The 21,268-nt window shown below is 33.1% G+C and overlaps 1 protein-coding gene across 13 annotated transcripts in view; it reads left to right on the forward strand.

Moving 5' to 3' along the window:
* The window catches only part of CEP128 (centrosomal protein 128), a 566,439-nt gene that overhangs the window by 70,133 nt on the left and 475,038 nt on the right, over positions 1–21,268 (forward strand). For 11 of the 13 annotated variants that reach the window (XR_008914955.1, XR_008914954.1, XM_056810609.1 and 8 more), the window contains 4 exons: positions 172–296; positions 1,706–1,797; positions 3,860–3,932; positions 10,822–10,938. Coding sequence is in view for 11 of the 13 variants with exons in the window: in XM_056810609.1 (XP_056666587.1) it covers positions 172–296; positions 1,706–1,797; positions 3,860–3,932; positions 10,822–10,938 (407 nt within the window). In the remaining 2 variants the exon portion in view is untranslated. The remainder of the gene's footprint in view (positions 1–171; positions 297–1,705; positions 1,798–3,859; positions 3,933–10,821; positions 10,939–21,268) is intronic. The other 2 variants (XM_007472708.3, XM_056810611.1) reach the window with 1 other exon arrangement.

The following is a 21,268-nucleotide window of genomic DNA, read 5'->3' on the forward strand; positions in this document are numbered from 1 at the left end:
AGATATTGGAATATAACCAATAGCTTTTTGGAATTTATGTGCACATAATCTCTGTGTGTATATGTGTGTGTGTGTGTGTGTGTATGTATGTATTTACATGTTGATTAAATTTTAGGGAGCATGTATTTATGTTGCTTTTTTTTCTCTTTATTTTTCTTTTTAATTGTAAAGATAGCCACCACCAATTCTGGCCTTCCTCACCACTCAGGGACTCCAGAGAACCACAGGGTACTAGACTACAGAAGTCTAGATCTACTTGTGTCCGGTTTCTTGATCAGCCAGATGATTTGGTTCAGGTATTGTGTCTTAGGGAGAAATCTGTGTCCAAGCATTTCCTCTTTCCTCAAAATAAATGATTAAAAAGTTGGGCTTTACTCATCTTTAATCTCAGGTGACTTTTTTTCTCTAGACCAGGCATTGTTTTCTGTTTCTTTGTTAGATATTAGATTTTCTACCTGACACTTGGAAGTAAATCCTGTTGGATCTATTGTTTCCCCTTTCTCAAATAATTCCTTTTTAATGAGTTGCTCTACATTAACACTGGTTTATCATTTTCTCTTATATTTTACTCACTTAAATTTTCAGTATTTTTTCTGAGTTTTGAATCAGTGGAAGTATTAGTAGATGGTGAAGTGTTTTCTATGCTCTGAATTAAAATAGGGATAAAAAAGATACCTCTTTACAGCAAATGAGAAGATGCTTACCTTTTCTAGAAGTCACCTGCTCCTTTCTGCCTTTTTTATCTTCCCATGAAACTTGAGATTCTTTAGTATTTCCCTTGGTAACTAAATTAATTAGATAAAAAAGGACTAGATAAAGACTGTGACTGTCTTTTTGAGAACTTTATCTTGGGATTCTTTGCTATGAATTTATCTCAATTTGCTTAGCATCAGATGTAATGTATTAAGAACATGGGACCCAGTAAACAGCAGAACAGAAGATCTTACAAAACTGCTTTTAGGAACTGTTCCTATACTACATCATGTTTTTTAAGTTTTCAACATATCAGAATGAAATATTATATATATGTATTTGTTTGAAACAGTAAAGAATAATAATTTTTATATTACTATGGAAAAATGTGAGTGTTTGGGTTGTTTCCTGTTGATAATATACTGTAGTAGAAAATAAACATGATCTTGGGATTTGTCTTGGTTCTGCCACTGATTTCCTGTGTGCCTTTGGACAAGTCACTTTGTGTCTCAGATTCTGCTTCTGCAAAATAAGGAGGCCAGTCAAGATAAGCTCTAGGGTCCCTTTTCTATTTGAATTTTGAACCATCTTGCTTTTCACTTTCATCTTTTATCTTAAATCTTTCTTTACATATAGAAGTCAAGAAATGACTTCTTAATCCTAAGAGGTTGTTAAGGTTTAAAGTATCTCTTGTAACAAAAATATGATAATGACCCAAGTAAGGCATGGAAAAATTATTTTAATTCTGAATGTTTTTTAATCAAAATACTTCCATGTTCATTTTATTCATTTTTTTATATTGATTGTTTCTTGCCCCACATGGCTATTAATAACATTTTCCTCAGTCTTTCATTTCTTCTTGGTATAACTTACTTTATTCTTTCTCCAAGATGAGTATTATTAACTTTAAGCAATTACATGATATAAAATTTATTCTTGCCTTCATTGAATTTGCAAGAGTGAAATGAATAGAAGTTCTAAACTGCCTGGGGTTGGTTTTGTTTTGTTTTAGCTTCATTCATTGCACCAGTCCGTTCGAGACCTCAGTAATGAACAGGCTCGTCTTGGAGATGACCTCAACAGAGAACTTTCAAGAAGAAACAGGTAAAAGCAGAATTTATTATTATTTTAAAGCTTGACTTTTTTGATAAATAACAGACAACATAATTTACATATTTGTACATATTTTTGAAATCTGTTGAATTCTCTCCTAACTCATGATAGTGTATTGTAGTATGACTACTATCTTAGGACCAATCTAATTCTGTTTGGAGAAACTGATCCTCAGACTAGCTTCAGAGTGATGAAAGTTTTAGCCACATCAGCTCCCAAAGACACCAAAAGATTGTGATCTGTGTTGATGGGCAAAGAGGTTTATTGCTTATTTTTAATAACCTGTCACCATATGTGTAATAAGTAACCAGTAATTGTCTACTCCACTGAAATTATGGTTCTTTGTTCTGTTTGAGTACTTCCATGTTTTATTGATACACAAAGCTCAAGACACTTTGAATGCTCTGTATATACATATTTGAGAATCTTACTCCCTTGCTCAGAAATGGAAAGTGTCCCTCCCTCTTGCAATATGGAGTAAGGCCCATTCATTCATTTGTTCATAATATATTTATTTTTGCACCAGATCTCAAGAACCATCACAATTCAGTGAGTTTATTTAGCCTAGATCTCAAGATCCTCCACAATCTAGTATAACCCTATTTTTGTAGACAGGTTATTTCTTTCTATATACATTTTGAGTTTCTACATTTTATAAATGTTTGATGAATGAATGAATGAATGCGTTTGGAATTCAGCAGAAGTGTTTATCCTTTTTTTAAAAAGACATTTTATTATGTAAAATGGTGAACAATCAATTGATAAACATTTAAGTGCCTTCTGTATGCTAGGCACTATGCTAGGTGTTTAGGATACAAAGGCAAGAATGAAATTGTCCCTGCCCTCAAGGAGCTTACAGTCTAACTAAGGGAGACAGCATGTACATATCTAATACAAAATAGAAAAAGGTCATGGGGGAAGGGAAGCACTAGCATGTAGATGGAAGGTGGAGGGAACCTGAAAAATTTCACTGGCACTTGAACTGAACCTTACATGAACTGAGGCATTCTGAGAGATGGTGGGAATGCCTTTTAGGCATGAAGTGCAAAAGTACACAGACTGTACTGCAAAGCTGGTTCTTTACTTACTATGCCATATTGAACTGTGTTAATCTTTAATACAATTATAATGTCTTCTTTCTTTTTTAATGGGAAAGGGAAGACAATTTAATAAAGGTACTTAGCATATTGACATGAGTTTGTAAATATAGACTTATGTATTGTAGGAAGGAATGGGAATTCACAAATAGGACTCTGGTTATTGAATAACATTTTCTAAGCTCTGAAAGTCTTTAAAGAGATGATCTATTTCCTTCCTCTGATTTCTCTTTCTATTTTGAGAGAATCAACAGAATAAAGACTTTGAATTTTAGTATAATATATTATTGGCCCAGAATGTTCTTATATTTTTTCTTTTAAGATATATTGAGACAAAATGACAGTATAATAAATATGAAGAACTTTGGGAACATCTGGTTTAGGTAGTAGTATAGATATAGTTAGATAAGCTGAGGTTCAGAAATTATTTAAGTGACCTATTTAAATGATTCCCTTCATTATGGAAATTCTAGGATCTAACTTTTATGACACAAAACAGTTATATAAACATATTGCCATATTATAAGCAGTGAAGTCTTATCTTTTCCAGAATTAAAGAACAAATTTCTTTTGAAATATAGTGAGTAAATTTTATAGGTGAATTGAAATATAATCTCCAGTTGGTCTTTGTTTATATCATAAGTCTTTGTCCTGTTGAGAATACAGGTTAGCGATTTCAAATTTTTTTGTTGACCAGAAAGATTTTAATTCTCATTTGATGCCTGATTTATGATTATTTATGGAGTTTGTTTCCAAAATCAAACAGTATGACATGATTATAAGAAGCAGGACTTAGAGCAGTCTAAGTAAAAATTCAAACATTTATTAATTAATTATTTTTTTCTTAGCCCTAAAAGTAAAACCGTAAGAGAAAGCTATTTGTACTGCTAAAACTGTATTTTAATGAATGTTTTTTATGCATGCAATTTAAGATAATTATTTTTCTTCTGTTTAAGGTCAGATGCTCAAACTAAAAAGACTTTGGAAGAATTAACCGTGAGACTTGATGAATCTCAGAGACAAGACTCAGTGAGAACTATTCATTTAGAAACTTTTATATGGGAAATGGGCTGCAAAGAGAGGGTTGTAATGTCAGCACATGTCTTAAAATAGGTTATTGAAGTATAACATATCCTTCTTATGTAGATTGTATGTAGATAAATATAAATTATAAATTATGTAGATTTTAATATAAGTTCTATAATTTTTTTATTTAAATTTTTTTTTCAATAAAAGTATGCCTTTTTCTACTCCCATTTAGAAAGGGGGAAAAAAAAGACCCAAGTCCCATTGATTCTTTGATTTGTTAATTCCAATTGAGATCAATATGGAAATTTTGTGGTTTTTGATCTATGTTCATTATTTCATGTTTGTAGGTTACCAGTGACCAATGGAAGAAGATCCAATTTTGTTGACTTACAGTTTTTCAGAGGCTATACCTGTTTATCAGGCTTTTTGTCACTAAGAGAAATGTGTTTTGAAAGACTGTTGAAAATATTTTTCTTTGATAATTAAAAGTATTGCTAGTGCTGCCATTCAGTTTCCAATTTGTCTGAAAAGAGAGAGAGAGAGAGAGAAAGAGAGAGAAAGAGAGAGAGAGAGAGAGAGAGAGAGAGAGACAGAGACAGAGACAGAGACACTCTGGCTTCCTCTGAGCCAGTTAGAAATTTCTAAGCCCCAGCTAGGAGAAGAGAGTCTTAAGATGATGGGCCTTTCCTAGAGGCTTCATGCCTCCAGAAAGGTGGGGTCACTAAGTCAGCCTTTCACTCACCAACGATGACCATCTAAATGAAAAGAAGTCTGGGTGTCTGTCTTCTGATCACTCCTCAAGTGTCTGTCTCCAGCCTCTCCTCTGAGTCCAACTTTGAGTCAGAGATCCTTCATCCAACTCGAAAGTCTAATTGAATAATATCTCCAGTTCTGGCCTTTCGTCCTCTTTTTAAAGAATCTTTTTCTCTTGTGTCACCTCCCCTAAATTTCACATCTACCAATCACAGCAGACGCTTTTCTCCAGGACTGCCCACTCTTTAGTTCTCACGTTCTTTGGTTAGAATATATCTTTTTGGGTTACTTAACACTTTTTTTTTTGGTAAGTTCACCTTTTGTAGTTATTTATCACCTTTTTGTGGTTAAAATGGGTAGATATACTTAAAATACTGAGTTATCGCCTTTTTGTAGATTAAAATCTAAAAACAGATTGTGGATTACAATTCTAGCTTCACTATACAGGAGGAGCTAAGTACCTTCATTGTTACAATCAAGAGATTACAATTTTATCTTTACAATAAAGGAAGAGCTAAGTATCATCATTGTTACAATCAGGAGATAGCTAAATCCAATCTTCACACTACCAAGTGTTTGGACTAGAATTTTAACCCATATCTCCCCCGAGCCAAAGTCAAGTGCTCTTTCTAGGGATTAACATGGTTTAATGGAGTAGAGTCAGGAAGACTTGGGTTCAAATTTATTTTCAGACATCAACTAGCCATGTGATCCTGGGCAAGTCTCTTTACTTCTTTGAATTCTTCATTTATGATTATCCTGAGAATAGTACCCAGCTTAGAGATTTTTTATGAGAATTAGATGATATATTTTTCAAACTTCTAAACACATATAAATGTTAGCTATTACACCATTAGTTGCTCTTTTAATTATAAGCTGCTCATTAGAAGTAAAATCATGGAATATATGGCACAGTCCTGCCTGTTCACAGGATTTTTTAAGTGAACACTTAATTGTTTGTTGTAATCAATAATCAATATTTTATAGGTCTGACACCACAGGGGAAATTTTAGTTCATTAGTTGCTAGATTTTACTCTGTGTAATGGATTGTGAGTGCATATTAAGCTTGATCCTTCATGGATGAAAACTAAAATCAATGTTATTTGAGTTTTCTTCAAGAGAGGTCGCCCCTTAAATTAAAAATGCATAAATCAACTCTGCTGTTTCTGGAAGGGTTAGTCATTAGCAGGCCTCTGAGAATTCTGTCAATTCTACATTAAGGGATAATGTTGTTGTTTGGAAGATTAGAGCACCAGGATATATAACAAATATTTATTTAAATGGTCATATCACCAGGTTTTGTTTAAGAACTCGGGAATAAACATGTTGAAAAGCCAGATCCAATCCAATAACTAGAATGCTTCTTTTGTAGATTAATCCTATGAATGTAGCAGCCTGCTTTGTTTTCATTTGCATACCATTAAACACTAACTTTGAAGCTGCTCTTCTTTTTATGTCTTTAGCTGTTTTATTTTGGTATTCATAAAACCACATGCAAAGATTTAGAGCTTTTATTCCTAATGAATAAACCTAAAAGATAGATTCTCCATAGAAATGAAGTACTAAAATGCTACACTTTTAAATTTTAAACATTTCTTACCTGAACATTTTTAGAAATTCCCTAAATGAATAGTTAAAAAGTGAATTTTGTGAATGATTCTTTGCTTTTTTGTGGACTCTGAGTATTCAACAGCAAAGGTCATTATACTATACCTAAATGCAGTCTGCTGCTTGTTTTTGCATAGCTCCACTATAAATGGTTTCTACATTTTAAAATTTTATTAAATGTAAAAACTCTTCTTAGTTCACAGGCTTTACAAAAAGAGACAGCTCCTGGATTTGGTCTGTGGGGTATAGTTTGCCAACTCTGAAATGTTTGAAATGTCATGGAGTGTCTAAGTTAGGCTTCTGCTGTTTTTAAATTAAGAAAAAATTTTACTTTTTTAAGACTCTTACCTTCTGTCTTAGAAATGATATTAAATATTGATCCTAAGGCAGAAGAGCAGTAAGAGCTAGGCATTTGGATTAAGTACATATGCATATACACAGAGACACTGGTCCTCCTGACTCTCTTTCTCCTCAACTACCTAGCTGCTCTGGTTTCCTTTATCTTTGACTACTTGTTTTTCGAACGCTCCTTAGATATTTAAAATTCTATCAGCTCAAGTATTTAAATCTTAAGAATAATCTATCATTGTAATCAATAACTTAATTATTTGTTGAAGCCTTGAATCATTCTTGTCTACTCGTTCTTACTCAATTCATCTGTTCATTTGCCAATTCTTGCCATTCCCTCTAGCTCAGATCATTGCAGTAAGATCTCCACAGGGCTCCCCTGCCTTGAGTTTCTCCCATTATTTATGCAGTGGCCTGAGTGATCTTCCCAAAACACACACACCTCTGACCCCATTGCTGTATTTCTCCATAAAGGCCCATGGCTCTCTATTACCTGTCTGGTCAAATATGCGTCCCTCCGATGGGCATTTAAAGCCCTGTCTGATGGCCCCTGTCTGCCTTTCAAGCCTTCATTATACATGAACTCTCCTTGGCATGCAGCATAGTTTCTTCTGTTTCTCATCCATTTCAGTTCATTTCTGTGGACTCTGCCTTTTGCAAGGACCATCTTCTGTACCTCACTGCACTTTTACCTATGACTTGTTCTCCAAGACTTAATTGTGCTACTAATGCTCTGTTCTGCCCCACCCCAAATCACCTTGTATATTTTTGGCATATACTTTATATTATATTATAAATTTATTATGTTATTATATTGTTATATATTACTATATCATCATATTATAGAATACATACACATATATATATAATGTAATATCTATTTTTATAATATATATTTCTAGGATTATAAATGTAAAGCTAGAAATTAATCTCAGGGATTTTCAAATCTGACAGCTTCTTATTGTGGGATGAAACTGAGGCCTATAGAACTTAAGTGACTTGTCTAAGACCATTCAGGTAGTGATGGCCTGGGGGATATTAACCCTGGTCATCTGGCAATATATGTACACTGAGAGAATGTAAACTCCTTTAAATTTGGGACAATTTTGTTTTTGTCTTCATCTCTCTCCAGGACTTAGTACATGTTAAATGGTTGCTTCATTGCTGAATTAATTTTAATAGAAAAATGAAGTAATATAATGGATGGAAGCTAGTATCACATAACAGAAAGAAAACTGGACTTAGAGTTAGGATATTTCAGTTTGAATTTTAATTCAGAAACTTTTGATGCTATGTGATCCATGGGCAAGTCATAGCAGTTCAGTTTTTCAATCTGTAAAATGGAAACTATAGTATTTGTTACTAACCTCCTCTGTTGCTCTGTTGCTCTGAGGAAAATACTTTGCAAAATTTAAATTGGCATATAAATATGAAAAGTATTAGTTATTGATTAATATTTTGGTTTGTTATTAATATTCTTGGGTGTGAAGAAGTTCTTTGGGTAGCATAAAGGAATAGTTACAATTTTATTCCTGATGGGACTTTGAAATAGCTTTTTATATTTTATTGTTTTAATTATAGTAGTTCATATCAGTAATCTCCTTTCTTACATTTCTACCATTTTTCCTTGTATGCAACCCTTTAACTCCCACTCTGACCCCTCTTTTCAGTCCCCATTATAATATTAGCTCCATGAAAGTAGGTGGACTAGCTTTCTGCCTCTTGTTGAAAATATTTTTCCTTGATAATTAAAAGTACTGATAGTCCTGCCATTTAATTTCACATTAGCCTGAAAAATTGATTTTTTTAATCCACTTCAGTTATCCCTTTGTAGATAGGGTGAATTCTTTTATCTCATTTAGATGAGAGTGTAAAATATTGCACAGAGTATAAAATCCTGTTTTCAGCACCTATTAGAGTATAAGCTTCTTGAAAGGAGGGATCGTCTTTCCGCTTGTATTCCCAGCTCTTGGGGCTTAATAAATGCTTGTTGACTTCTATAGACAATGCTAAAACATGAGCAATATATCAAACTAATATCAATTCCTTTTTAAAATTTATATGATAATTAGATGGACAAATCAAGTGGATAATATTGATATTGTTTACTTTTTAACAGAGCATTTGACAAAAATTTTTATGCTGTTCTTGTGGAAAAAATGGAGATATCTAGGATAGGTGAAAATATTGTTTATTCAGTTTGGAGATTATTGAATGTTTGGACCCAAAGATTAGTTATAAATGATTGAAAATAATTTTGGAAGGAAGTCTCAGGTGGAGGGATTCAGGGTTTTGTACTTGGCTCTGTATTGGCTCTCTTTTTTAAAATATACACCTAGTTCTTAATTGTAACAAATGAATATAATTAAGCAAACATTTCAACACATTGGTCACATCTGAAAATTGTGATATCGAAATCATTTTAAAAGACTGATATATATTAATTTAAGGTCGCCAAGGAATTCAGCTATGTAATTCCTAAATGAAAACTCAAGTCAGCAGTCAACCTTTTTGAGTTTTTAATTACAAACAGGAGGAAGAATGGTATTAGAGAGAGAGAGAGAGAGAGAGAGAAGGGAATAGGACTTAAATACCCCCTCTCCTTAGGCTGGGCCAAAGGCCCAAGCCCTTAGATAGCTGAGGCAAAGAAAAGAGATCAGTCCCTATCACTCATGTGACCAAAATGGAGAAATAGTCTCAGGGGCCTCCACCTCCAGACTCCTTCAGAGCAAAACCTCTCAGAGCAAAACCTCCTCAGAGCAAAACCTCTCCAAGCAAAAAACTGCCCTCTGTCCTCAGACCCCGCTATCTTTAAGTCAACAATCTAAGGCCCCTTCCCTCAGTTCTCACATCTACCAATCACTGTCCATGTCTCCCCTGTGCTAATGGTGACTCTAGCTTAACCCAGGACCGCCCAGAGGTCTGCCCCCCTTTGCACATGTCTGTTGAAGGTCATATTCTCAAATAATTAAATCTTGATCTTTGCTGCAGCCCTTCCTAAATCCTGTTACTCTAAGTAGGGTGGAGATTGTATTTTCCAAGACCTGGTTCTGTCATTCCAAGTATCTCTATTGTATCAATTCTAAAATCAATCATGACTCAAAGAACTTCCTGTTCTATGCTTAAGCATAGGTCAAAACCCTTTCCATTGTTTAGCAAAAGGTTTCTGTCCTAAAGTAGTCTTAAGTAGGGAGGAGAAGGACCCTCCCATGCTAAGGGTTTTCACATTCCAATAGAGTTCTTACTATCAGTAGGAAATTTTTCAAGTATGAAATTTCCCAATGGGGAAATTTCCAACATTCATAAGTCTAAGAAATTTTAAGGTTTACAAAATGTATGTCTCATTCTGTATCTTTAGACTATCACCTCTTTATGAAGAGACAGGAGGCATGCTTCATCAGTTTCCAAAGTCATGATCATTAGCTGCATTGATCTGAGTTCCGAAGCCCTTGTTTTCCTTTATATTATTGTAATAATATAAATTGCTTTCTTGTTTATGTTCATCTGTACTCAAGTCATTTAACCTCTTTGCCTCAGTTTCTTCAGCTATAAAATGAAGCTAATGATAACACTTAATTTCTCAGGGTTTCTGTGAGGATCAAATGAAAAAATATTCATAAAGTTCTTAGCATAGAATCTGGAACCTAGTAGATATTATATAAATGTTATAATAATAACAACAATATATAATATTGGTTATACTTATAGAGATTATGTGATATTTATTATATTACTATATTTTTTATGATAAACTAATTGTAAGGATATAGTTAATTATATGTAATATTTGTAATATAAAAATAATTATATAATACTAATAGTTATTATTTTTACCATTGATCTTCATGGCAAAATCAGTTAATTTTTAAGTTCACTAGAGGGAGCTCTTTCCTAGCATATTACATTGAACTGTTGACTACTCTGTTATAATTTAATTTCTGAATTGTTCTTGCAATCAAGTTTAGAGATGATAGTTATTTTTACTCATTTTGATATCTTTTAGCTATTATTTTATTCGTCTTTTGGGGGGAGATTCCTTTAGACATTAGTATTACAAATTACTCAATCCTAAATACTTTCATTTAATAGTATGTTTGTGGCACAATTTATAGAATACATAGAATATATTTTTTACTTCATAACCTTTGTATATCACCATTCCTCTTTATTAATGTCTAGGTTTCAGAACGGGTAGAGAAACGGCTTCAAGAAATAGAGAGAGTGATGCAAAATGAAAGACATTTGGTAGAAAAGCGTCAGGAAGAGCTGGGGCTCATGTCCTTACAGTTGCAGGAGGTTTGTACAAAGTATTTTATTCTGAATAAATTTTGTCCTTGTTTGAGTATTTGGTCCTTATCAGAATGTGGTTATTAATATTTATATTTGAGTTTGTTTTATTTATATGTCCCATTGGATAGAGCATTGGGCCTGGAAGACCTGAGTTCAAATTTGACCTCAGATACTATATAACTATGTGATTCTGGACAAGTCTTTTAATTTCTGTCTGTCTGTTTCCTCATCTTAAAATGAGGATAATAATAACATCTACCTCTCAGAGTTGTTAGGATCAAATAGTATAATAATTGTTACAGTATTTATTATAGACCCTGGAAAATGATAAGTGCAATAAAAATACAAAAAAAAAATTGGTTGTTTGGGTCCTTTCTGTTAGTGGAAAGAGACTGGTACATAATACTGTCATCAGATTGGTTCAAACTGAAGATGATCAATCTTAAATTATTCTTAGTAATGTATAGTTTCTGAATACCAAATATATATTGAAATTGCTTTCTTTGTATTTAAAAATCAATTGCTTATAGTAAAATTCTATTTATGAAATTTAAAAAATGTAACAGGATTTTTATTGGATCCTTCTAAAGAGCAAGTTCTCCATGTGCATTTTGGCATTGATTAAGATTTAATTCTAACCACAGAGAGAGACTAGGAGGCAGAGAAACTTATTTTTAAGTAGTTGGAGACCCTTCCAAGTGAAGATCAATCAGAAGTGACAGTAAAATATCATTGAAATTACATTTGTAAGTCAGTGGGAAAATCTCATCTAGTTTCCCCAAATTCATTTTTTTATAAAAACCTTTCTGAATCACATCTACTTCATAAAAGGCGTAGTTAACAGTTACATTTGAAAGGCTATTTTGTTGAATAATTAAATCCAGAATATTAGTTAGCCTGTTTTTTTTTTTAAACATTTTTGCTTAAAACCAATTAGGTCTGATAAGCTATAAGAATAATGATGAGGAAACAATTGTTCTTTTTGCAAAAGAAAATTAGAGAAATTTCCTCCTACTTATTTTCTTTGCTCTTTGGAGACTGCATAAAATTACAAGAGAAGGGCAGAGGATTGCTTCCATCCCTACATTTGAGAAACCTGTGAGACTGAATATTTGCATTGTAATTGTCAATTTGACTAAGCACTTGAGCTATGGTTTGGAATCCCATCTCTGACAGTATAATAGAGGATCACTGTTGATAAGAAATATTTAATTTCATATTTTGTCACTTTAATATAAGTGGTGACCTATCCGCTTTCTAAAGGTGGTTTTGGATTATACAGTGCAGCGGAAGCTGAGAAGGATTAATTTAGGCTGATGTGTTTTTACGACTTCCAAGGAAAAGGCTCAGACTGCTCCAGAAAGGTCATATTTAAGGAGAGTAAATACTGCTTTTTAAATATAATACATAAAATGATAACTTATGAAAATAGTTATACATGTGTACATATATTAATGATAGTATGTCTTGTATTTTTCATCTGGTACAGATGGGTGAAAAACAGAAAGGGAAATATGTTTTCAAATGAGTAAAAGGAGAAATTTTCAATATTTGATTCAACTGCCTGTATGTCTTAAAGACCATTGATAGGATGTTAGGATAGAAATGGAGGTTGACTTCCTTATCTCCATTTTCAATATGACTGTGGAAGAAAATGGTGTTTAATGGTAGACCTGTGGGAGATTTTGCCAACATCCAGATGGTTTGATTGTGGCAGTCTGTGATAAGTCAAGAAATGAAATAAAATGAAAATGTTTTAACTATACACACCCCTGCTTCTGGGTTGAGCATGAGAATTAAAGTTTTCCCTCAAATTTTATAGTCCAACTTCAATCACAAATTATAAAGGAAATAATCTAATAGAATTATTTAGTATTTGATATTATCATAGAAGTTGTATGTTTAGACTGAATGAGTTTAAGATACCCAACTTTGCCTTAATACAAAAATAACTTCTTTGCATTTTGAAGATTTATTAATCTTCATGCTAAGTAGGAAGTATTGAAGTCACACGTGGAAAAATGTCTTCTTGAATATTTGGAATGAGTTAATATATTTTCAAAAATAAGAAACTGACTTGTTTTCTCCTTAGTAGGACAGTATAATATCAAAATTCATGGAATGGTTTTGAAAGCACAAACAGTGTTAGTGAGAATTGTGGGGTTTTAAGGTTATTACCAATTAAAATTTTTGATTAGAAATTTCACTAAATTGGAAATATCCTGCTAATAAGAGAATTGCAAGGATGAAGTTTGTGAAAGTAGACTTAATGATATAAAAAAGCTAACAGGCCATTTTTGACTACTTTACCTTGTCTTATCTTGAGACATTTTAATAGTATAACTAAGTATTTTAGGATAACCTACAAAAAAAGATTGCCTAGGCCATACTTTATTTAGAAGTGGTTTGATTTAAATTTGTCTTTGTAAAAAGCTTTGTCCTTTGGCTTTTTTACATACTTTTCTCTACTTCTGCTTTGTTTGTATAGACTCCTACTTGGCACCTACTTGGTATTTAAATTCCCTCAACCTTCCCATCCGCACCCCCCCTCCCCCCATTAGGACTTTTCTTTTGAACTTTTATTTTCTAATTTCTTGCAGTTTTTTTCTTTATTCTGGAAATTCTGAATTTTAGAGATAACATTCTTAGGGGTTTTAATCTTGGGGCTCCTTTCAGGAAATGATCAGTGGGTTTTTTCTGTTTTCACTTTACCCTTTGTTCCAATATAGTATTTTGAGGCTAGAAAAGTTTTTTTTTTTAACAAAACAGCAATGTAAGATATAGAATACATTTATTATTTGCAATTTACAAATGACAAAACTAAAGCTTAGAGGGTTGAGGTAATTTGTCTGAATCCATGAAATAAGTAACATTTATTAAGATCTTCTGAGTCCAGGTCCTATATTCTTTCTATTATACTGCAGCTTCTTTACATATTATTTTATTTGATCTTAGCCATGAACTGTAAGGTCTTTTTCAGTTTCAAGATTCTTTGAAAGCCATGGAATTTGGAAGATGGGCAAGGATAACCTTTGTTGTAAGGAGAAAATTTGATTCATTTTTTTTCACTAGGAAAAAATGTTGGGTATTATTAACTTTGAATTGATATCACTGAATAGGGAATTGGCAGATTAGCAAATTTCTTTTTAGTTCTTTAAGTCATTTATGATTTACTTCAAATAGTCCTTTGCTTTATGGTTTCCTTATCTGAATACAATAAATATAATTTTTCAAAATGTGTATTCATGAGGTAGTGGTGAATCCTAAGATGTATTATTGTTTGACACTCACAGTTTTATAGTTTAATTTAATATTGGTGGTGGGATTTGAAATGTTTAGATTAAAAATATAAATGCAAAATATTATTTGTTCTTATAGGCCTCCTCTAAGGCATTTTGGGCCAGATGGACTTTTAAATCTTCAACATAAAATGAATAAAACAGAATTTAATCAGAAACACCATGCATACTACACACAATACATGAGATAGCCAAGTTGTTTACATATTGTTCCCAAGGCGAATTTTCTCTTGTTTTTCTTTGTATCTGAAATGTATTTTCAACTCTATACTGTTCAGTTCTACTTTCAAATCAGTATCCTTATTTAGAAGTTCTTTTGTTTTAAATGGAAGCAGTAACTGGATAATGACCTTTCAGTCTAAAGAGTGCTAGATTTGAACCTTGCCTTCTGTACTTACTGCCTTTTGCCTATGAACATATCAGTTTTTCTTCCTCAACTTAGGTTTCCTCATATGTAAAATGGGGATAATAATACTTGTATTAATCTCCCTAGGTAGTTGTGAGGCTCAAATGATATATTGCAGTTAATGTACTTCGTAAATCTTAAAGTGTTACATAAATGTCACTTACTATTATTATGATTATAATATTATTTGTCATTTCAGCTTTACAAACATAAAGTTTTTAAAGTAGGGCAAAAAAACCAAAGTAGAGACTAAAAGCTTTGAGCTGGAATCTCTTCCATGCAAGGTCCATTGAACCTAAAAAAACTAAGGTGAGAGTTATCACTGGATTTCAAGGGAATTTCTGTTCTAAATTTAAAGCTCAATGGAGATAACACCTTTAAAACAATGTCTACCAAGCAATGGTATTAACATACACCTTTGGAACTATAGAGGACTATAACCAATTTGAAAAATATTTTAATAAAATCCTATGCAATACTAGTGAAACACTGGGCCTATTGTACTAATACAAGGATGAATAGGTCCTCATCAGAAAGGAGGGAGAGGATTAATAGATGTTCTAAGAGGAGATGATAAGCATTTTAAAAACTTGCAGAAATACTTTTGGAACAGATCTTCCATCACTGAGCAGTTAGTTTTCTAATTGACAATAGGTACATACCAATGGATCTGTTGAATGTTATCCACAGTGGTTTACCTCCAAGCGGAATGTGTGAAATGGCTAAGATAAAAGAATAGAATTAAAAAGACCTACATGGGAGATACCCAAATGAACCTGACTAGCAGGCAGATAAAGAAGTATAGAATAAATGGTAGAACTATGCAGATTTGTTTATAGAAATGGAGGGGTTTATGGTATTAATTTAGGATTCAATCATTGCTACTGAAAAGTTTAAGGATTATCCTTTAAGAACCTGGATTTAATAATTAATGCAGATAATTCAACGAAATTGCAGAAATCATATAATACTGCTCTACGTTTCAGTACATATAGACTATTTGGTGGCTAGTATACATCAGAATCTCACTATTTTTCCATTAACCAGTGGATAATCATTATAAATTTTAAGATAGCCTAGAGAATTCAGTATTTAAATAGTAATGGAACTAATGCATTAACACAAACAAGACTGTTGCCCCCAAATTAATGGGAAATGACACTGATCGATAAAGCCTTATGAGCAATTTATTAATAGATATTACCTTACCAAGTACTCTGAATATACAAGCTACATGAAGTGAAGAAGAATATTGGGATCTAGCAGAAGAACTAAAAAACCATGCAGGAACAGAGGAAGGGATATAATAGGCCTACTTGCCCAGGAGATGCTTTCAACAAGTTCAGAAGGCAAATTTATATCTAAATACTTTTTGTATTCTAAGTCATTGTTATGCTCTAAATAAATTAATAGATATTGGATCTGCAATAACTTATTAGGGGAAGCTAGTTAACTAAACAGAAGATAGCTACTCAGCTTTTCCTGCCCTTCCCCATTCCCCAAATATTCTTTGGTGCCACTCTAAGAGACAGAATATTGAGCTGAAAAGATCATTGATCTGACTTTGTAGTAATTTCTGATGTTCATATTCTGGGAAAGAGGTTGATAATGATTTTAGGATTTTAATCACTGACTCTTGATAGCTTCTATATTAACTTTTTAGTCAGTAGAGGATCTTATATTAACTTTTTAGTCAATAGAGGATCCCTTACTATATCTTAAAATAAGCTTTGACCTATCAAGATAATTTCCTAGGTGCTGCCCACTGCTGATATTTCTTGGCTACGTCTTCAGGCATCTATCCTCTGTCCAATTCCTTCAGGGCCAGGATTTGAATTTCAGGAAGATATTAAGGTTTAGCTGATAATTGCTTAAACTTATTCCTCCTGAGGATTATTTACAACCTCAAGGGGGAAGATACCAAACAATTGGAAAAGTTATAGACAGTGTTATTGCTTCTTCCTTCCCTTCCTAATTTCTAGGTAAAAATGTGGACGTCAGTAACTGCTGACATGTATTTTTACATTCTTATCTCTGTAAAATAGTGGTCTAAGGCCAGAGTCAGGAAAGCAGGCCTCAAAATGGATATTAAATGTAACATGCTTTTCTGTATCTCTTTTTGAACTTCCTTTTTCTCTCTTCTTTGTGTCAATTTTAAGCTACCATTGATATTCTTTTGTTGCCTTTTTTAAAATTACCATATAGTATTCTTCCCAGCCAAACAGAAGCCTTTCCTTCTAATACATTAGTACAGTTAAAGAAAATAAATACACATATTGACCTCATCTGAAATATACGTATCATTTTGTACTTTTATTTGATTACCTCTCTGCCAAGAAGTAAAAGAATATTTTATTTATCTGACTATACTTCATCTGAATTCGTGATTAGTTATTGTTTTGGTCAGACTTTGTTTTAAGGTTCTTTTCCTTTATCTTCTAGTTGTATCGCTTTTTGTCCTCCCAGTTAACTTCACTTTTCATCAGTTTACAAAAGTCTTCCCAGGTTACTATTAATTTTTCATCATTTCTTAGGGAATAATAATGTTTATTAATATTCTATCATTTGTGTGGACATTCATCAACTGATAGGCCCCTATTTTATTTTCAGTTCTTTGCTAGAACAAACAATATTGTTGTAAATATTTTTGTACAAATGAGTCCTTTTCTTCTTTCTTTGAACTAGATAGACCAAAGTTAAGTTATAGTTCTAATTTTTTCTCATTATAATTAGACCAGTACATAGCTTCACCAATAGTGCCCTGTTATGCCTTGTCCTCTTACAGCCCATGTAACAATTTTAATTTTCCTTTTTGTCATCTTTACAGTCTAGTGGGGGTGACATAGAACCTCCATTACTTTAATTTGATTTTTTCTTAATTGCTTGTGATTTGGAGCATTTAAAAATATTGCTATTGATAGTGTACATTATTTCTTTTGATCCTTGCTTGCTTGGTTCTAATTTTGGTACCTGGGACAAGGTGTCTAAACCAGGGGTCTGCACCTGAGGTTCATGAGTTTATTATTATTACTTATAAAATCCTTACTTTAAATCTTAGAATCAATACTGTGTATTGGTTCTAAGGCAGAAGAATGGTAAGGGATGGACAATGCTCAATCTGCTGAGCTAGCTGCTCCTCCCCCCATATTATTGTATTTAAAAGCATAATTCTGAGAAGGGGTTTATAGACATCACTAGACTTCCAATGGGTCCCTTGATTTAAAAATAAAGGCTAATAATGCTTGTCTAAATCCAATTTCTGCCAGATTTCTTTTCAGTTTTCCCAGCAGTTTTTGTCAGATATTTAGTCCTTACTTTAGTAGTTGCTCTCCTTGGATTTACTGAACACTGTACTGTTTCCAGATCTTGTGTACCTAATTTTTTCTGCCAATCAACTTAAAATACCAAATAGTTTTCATGATTACTATTTTATTATACACTTAGAGATCTGATGTTCCTATGTTCCCTTTCTTCTCACCTTTTCCCATTATTTTTCTTGAGATTCTTGACCTTTTGTACCTCCAGAAGAACTTTGTTTATATTTTCCTTAGTTCTAGAAAACAAATAGTTGCTATAGCAGTGAATGTGTAAATCAATTTTGGGAGCACTGACTTTTTTTTATTGTTGGATAATAACATGACTTAACCACGAGTAATTATTATCTCTTCAATTCCATAATTCTCCCTATTTTCTGAAGTGAATGTTTTATATTCAGTTACTTCCTTTGTGCCTTGCTTGGTAAGTGGACTCCCTAGTGTTTTTAATTTTTTAACATTTTGTATTTTTTAAAGAAACTCCATATCTTTTCATGTTAAGTTTTATTGGTCACATATAGACATACTTGTGATTTTGTCAATCTATTTTGTATTCTACAGGTAGCATGAAGTAATAGTAGTATCAAACTCAAGTGCTCTCTGAACTAGATTAAAATATAATTGGGAAATACTTAACAATATAAATAAAAACATAACAACATAGAACATCACAAATTTACATTATCTAAGTTAAGATATGCCCCATAGGATTTCTTTTGAGTTTGATAGCACTGATGGAGAATATGAAAAGCCAGTCTGGAAGCCAGGAAAACCTAGATTCAAACCTCACTTTTGATATATATTGGTTGTCTGATACTGGGCAAGCCAGGTAACCCCACAGTGCTCTAGGAAATTCTCTGAAAAGATAAGTTGCAAAATAGATGTCCTGTATGATAGAGGAGGTTTCTTCTAGGTGAATTCTTTATACTGGTAAAATCACAGGTCCAGTACCTATCCTTATCCTATTTTACATCCTGTAGCTTTTCCAAAGTTATTGCTGTTTCTATACATTTTTTTTATCAAAATCTCTAGGGTTCTCTAAATGCACCATCATATTCTCTTCAAGTGTGAAATATCTGTTTGTGCCTATTTTTTAAACCTTTATTTCCTCATCTTGTCTTATTGCAATAGTTAAAATTTCTAGAACTATGTTAAGTAAAAGTGGTGACAATGGCCATGTTTGCTTTACCCCTTATCTTTTTGGAAATGCTTCTAACATTTCTCCATTAAATACAATGCTAGTTCTTGGTTTGAGGTAGCTACTAGGATCATAGGATCACGTTGGGGGGGGGGGGATATTAGGTAACTTAGTTCCTATATAGCATTAGTCCCACTAATGTTTAAGTCCAAAGCCTCTCTAGGCCAGCATTCTAGACCTCTGACTTCTCAGAGGATTCCCTGTCTGGCTGGCTTCAGGGAATCCTTAGAGTCGGGAATCCTGAGCTCCAAGGTCCCCATGCTGTGAGCTCCTATGTCATACAATTTATTCCCTGCATCTAACACTGAAAAGACAAACCAAGTGAGACATGAGCCCAAAGCTCATTTCTTGGGGCCATAATGCCTGAGGGAGAAGGTGTGGGGTCCATGCTGCTCAAATGTTTTACTGCCTACCATCACTACTAGGAGTGAGTGAACTTACCTCTGGGAAATGTGAACGCAGAGAGAGTCCAACTTGCTCATATTATATAATCATTTTGATATCTTAGTGTATGCACTAGTGTCTTTGTTAATATTTAATTCAGTATTTTCTAGTCAATATGCATGAGACAGGTTTTAGTCTATAGCAGGGGGGAAAAGGGGGATGGATAGATTTTGGAGATTCTATGAACTGGGATGAAAAAGAATGACATTTTCACTATATTTAGTATTTTCTCCAATTATGAATATTTTAAAAAGCAACATTATTCCAAGATGTCCACAAGTTATATTACCCTAGATTTCCTTTACCAGGGGAGGGGGGAATGGATAGATTTTGGAGATTCTATGAACTGGGATGAAAAAGAATGACATTTTCACACTATTTAGTATTTTCTCCAATTATGAATATTTTAAAAAGCAACATTATTCCAAGATGTCCACAAGTTACTTGTTTAGCTGTACCTGATTCTTTGTGACTTCATACCTACTGCAAACATATGAACATTGCCCAACTGAACTGTACAAGCATCACAATAAATATGGTCTGTGGTACTATTGAGTCTCTGATATTTGACATTCCTGTGTTCTGATTCTCCAAGTTGTCTTTCATCTCCCATCTCAGGATGCCTGGCTAAGAGCCCTACATTCCCATGACTCCCATATTTGTGTAATCTTGGCCTTTTATACTCCAGCTTTCTTTTTTATGACCCGCCACTTTGACCAGAATGTCCCTCCTTACATCCATATTTTCCTGGTTAATTTGTATGTCATTGTTCCACCTATGCTAAACCCTGACATCTTTGGGGTTGGGACCCAGCAGAACCAAGAAAGGATGTTAAAGATGTTACTCAAGAAATAAATCAGAACTGGAATGCCCCCAAAAGTATTAAATTAATTATTTAAATAAATGCTCAGTCCGAGTCTCAGACATCAGATAGGTTTCATCATCATAGGGCTTCTGAAGTTTTGGTTGACCATTGCCTTGATCAAAGTTCTTATCATTTTAAAAGTAGACTTTTTAGGGGGCAGCTAGGTGGCTCAGTGAATTGAGATATTGGAGGTCCTAGGTTCAATTTGGCCTCAGACACTTCCTATCTGTGTGACCCTGGGCAAGTCACTTAATCCTCATTGCCTAGCCTTACCATTCTTCTGCCTTGGAATCAATACAAAAGGTAAGAGTTTTAAAAAATAAAATTAGACTTTTAATTTTTTCTCCCTCCCACCCTCTGTCCCCATTGGGGAGTGGGGAATACAAAAATCATTTCAATAACTTTTTTAAACAAGCAAAACCAATTTCCACATTGGCCACATCTAAAAATATCATTTCAATCTTCACCCTGAATCTATCAACTCTTTGATAGGATATGGCATCATGTTTACCATGAGTAATTTGGAATCATGATTTTTCATTGCATTGATAAGAGGTCTTGAGTTTTTCAGAGTTGTTACAATGTTTATATTGTTGTTACTATTATAGAAGTTGGTTTTGGTTCTGTCCACTTAACTCTGTATCAGTTAACAAAAATATTTCAGGCTTTCTCTGCAAGTGTTCCTTTCATCATTTCACATAGTATAATAATATTCCATTACCTTTACATACTATCTTTTATTTAGCCATTCTCCAATTAATGAGAATCCCTTTTTTTCTTTGCTTCCACAATAGGAGCTGTTATAAATAT

The sequence above is a fragment of the Monodelphis domestica genome, chromosome 1 (genome assembly GCF_027887165.1).
Source record: "Monodelphis domestica isolate mMonDom1 chromosome 1, mMonDom1.pri, whole genome shotgun sequence".
Taxonomy (NCBI): domain Eukaryota; kingdom Metazoa; phylum Chordata; class Mammalia; order Didelphimorphia; family Didelphidae; genus Monodelphis; species Monodelphis domestica.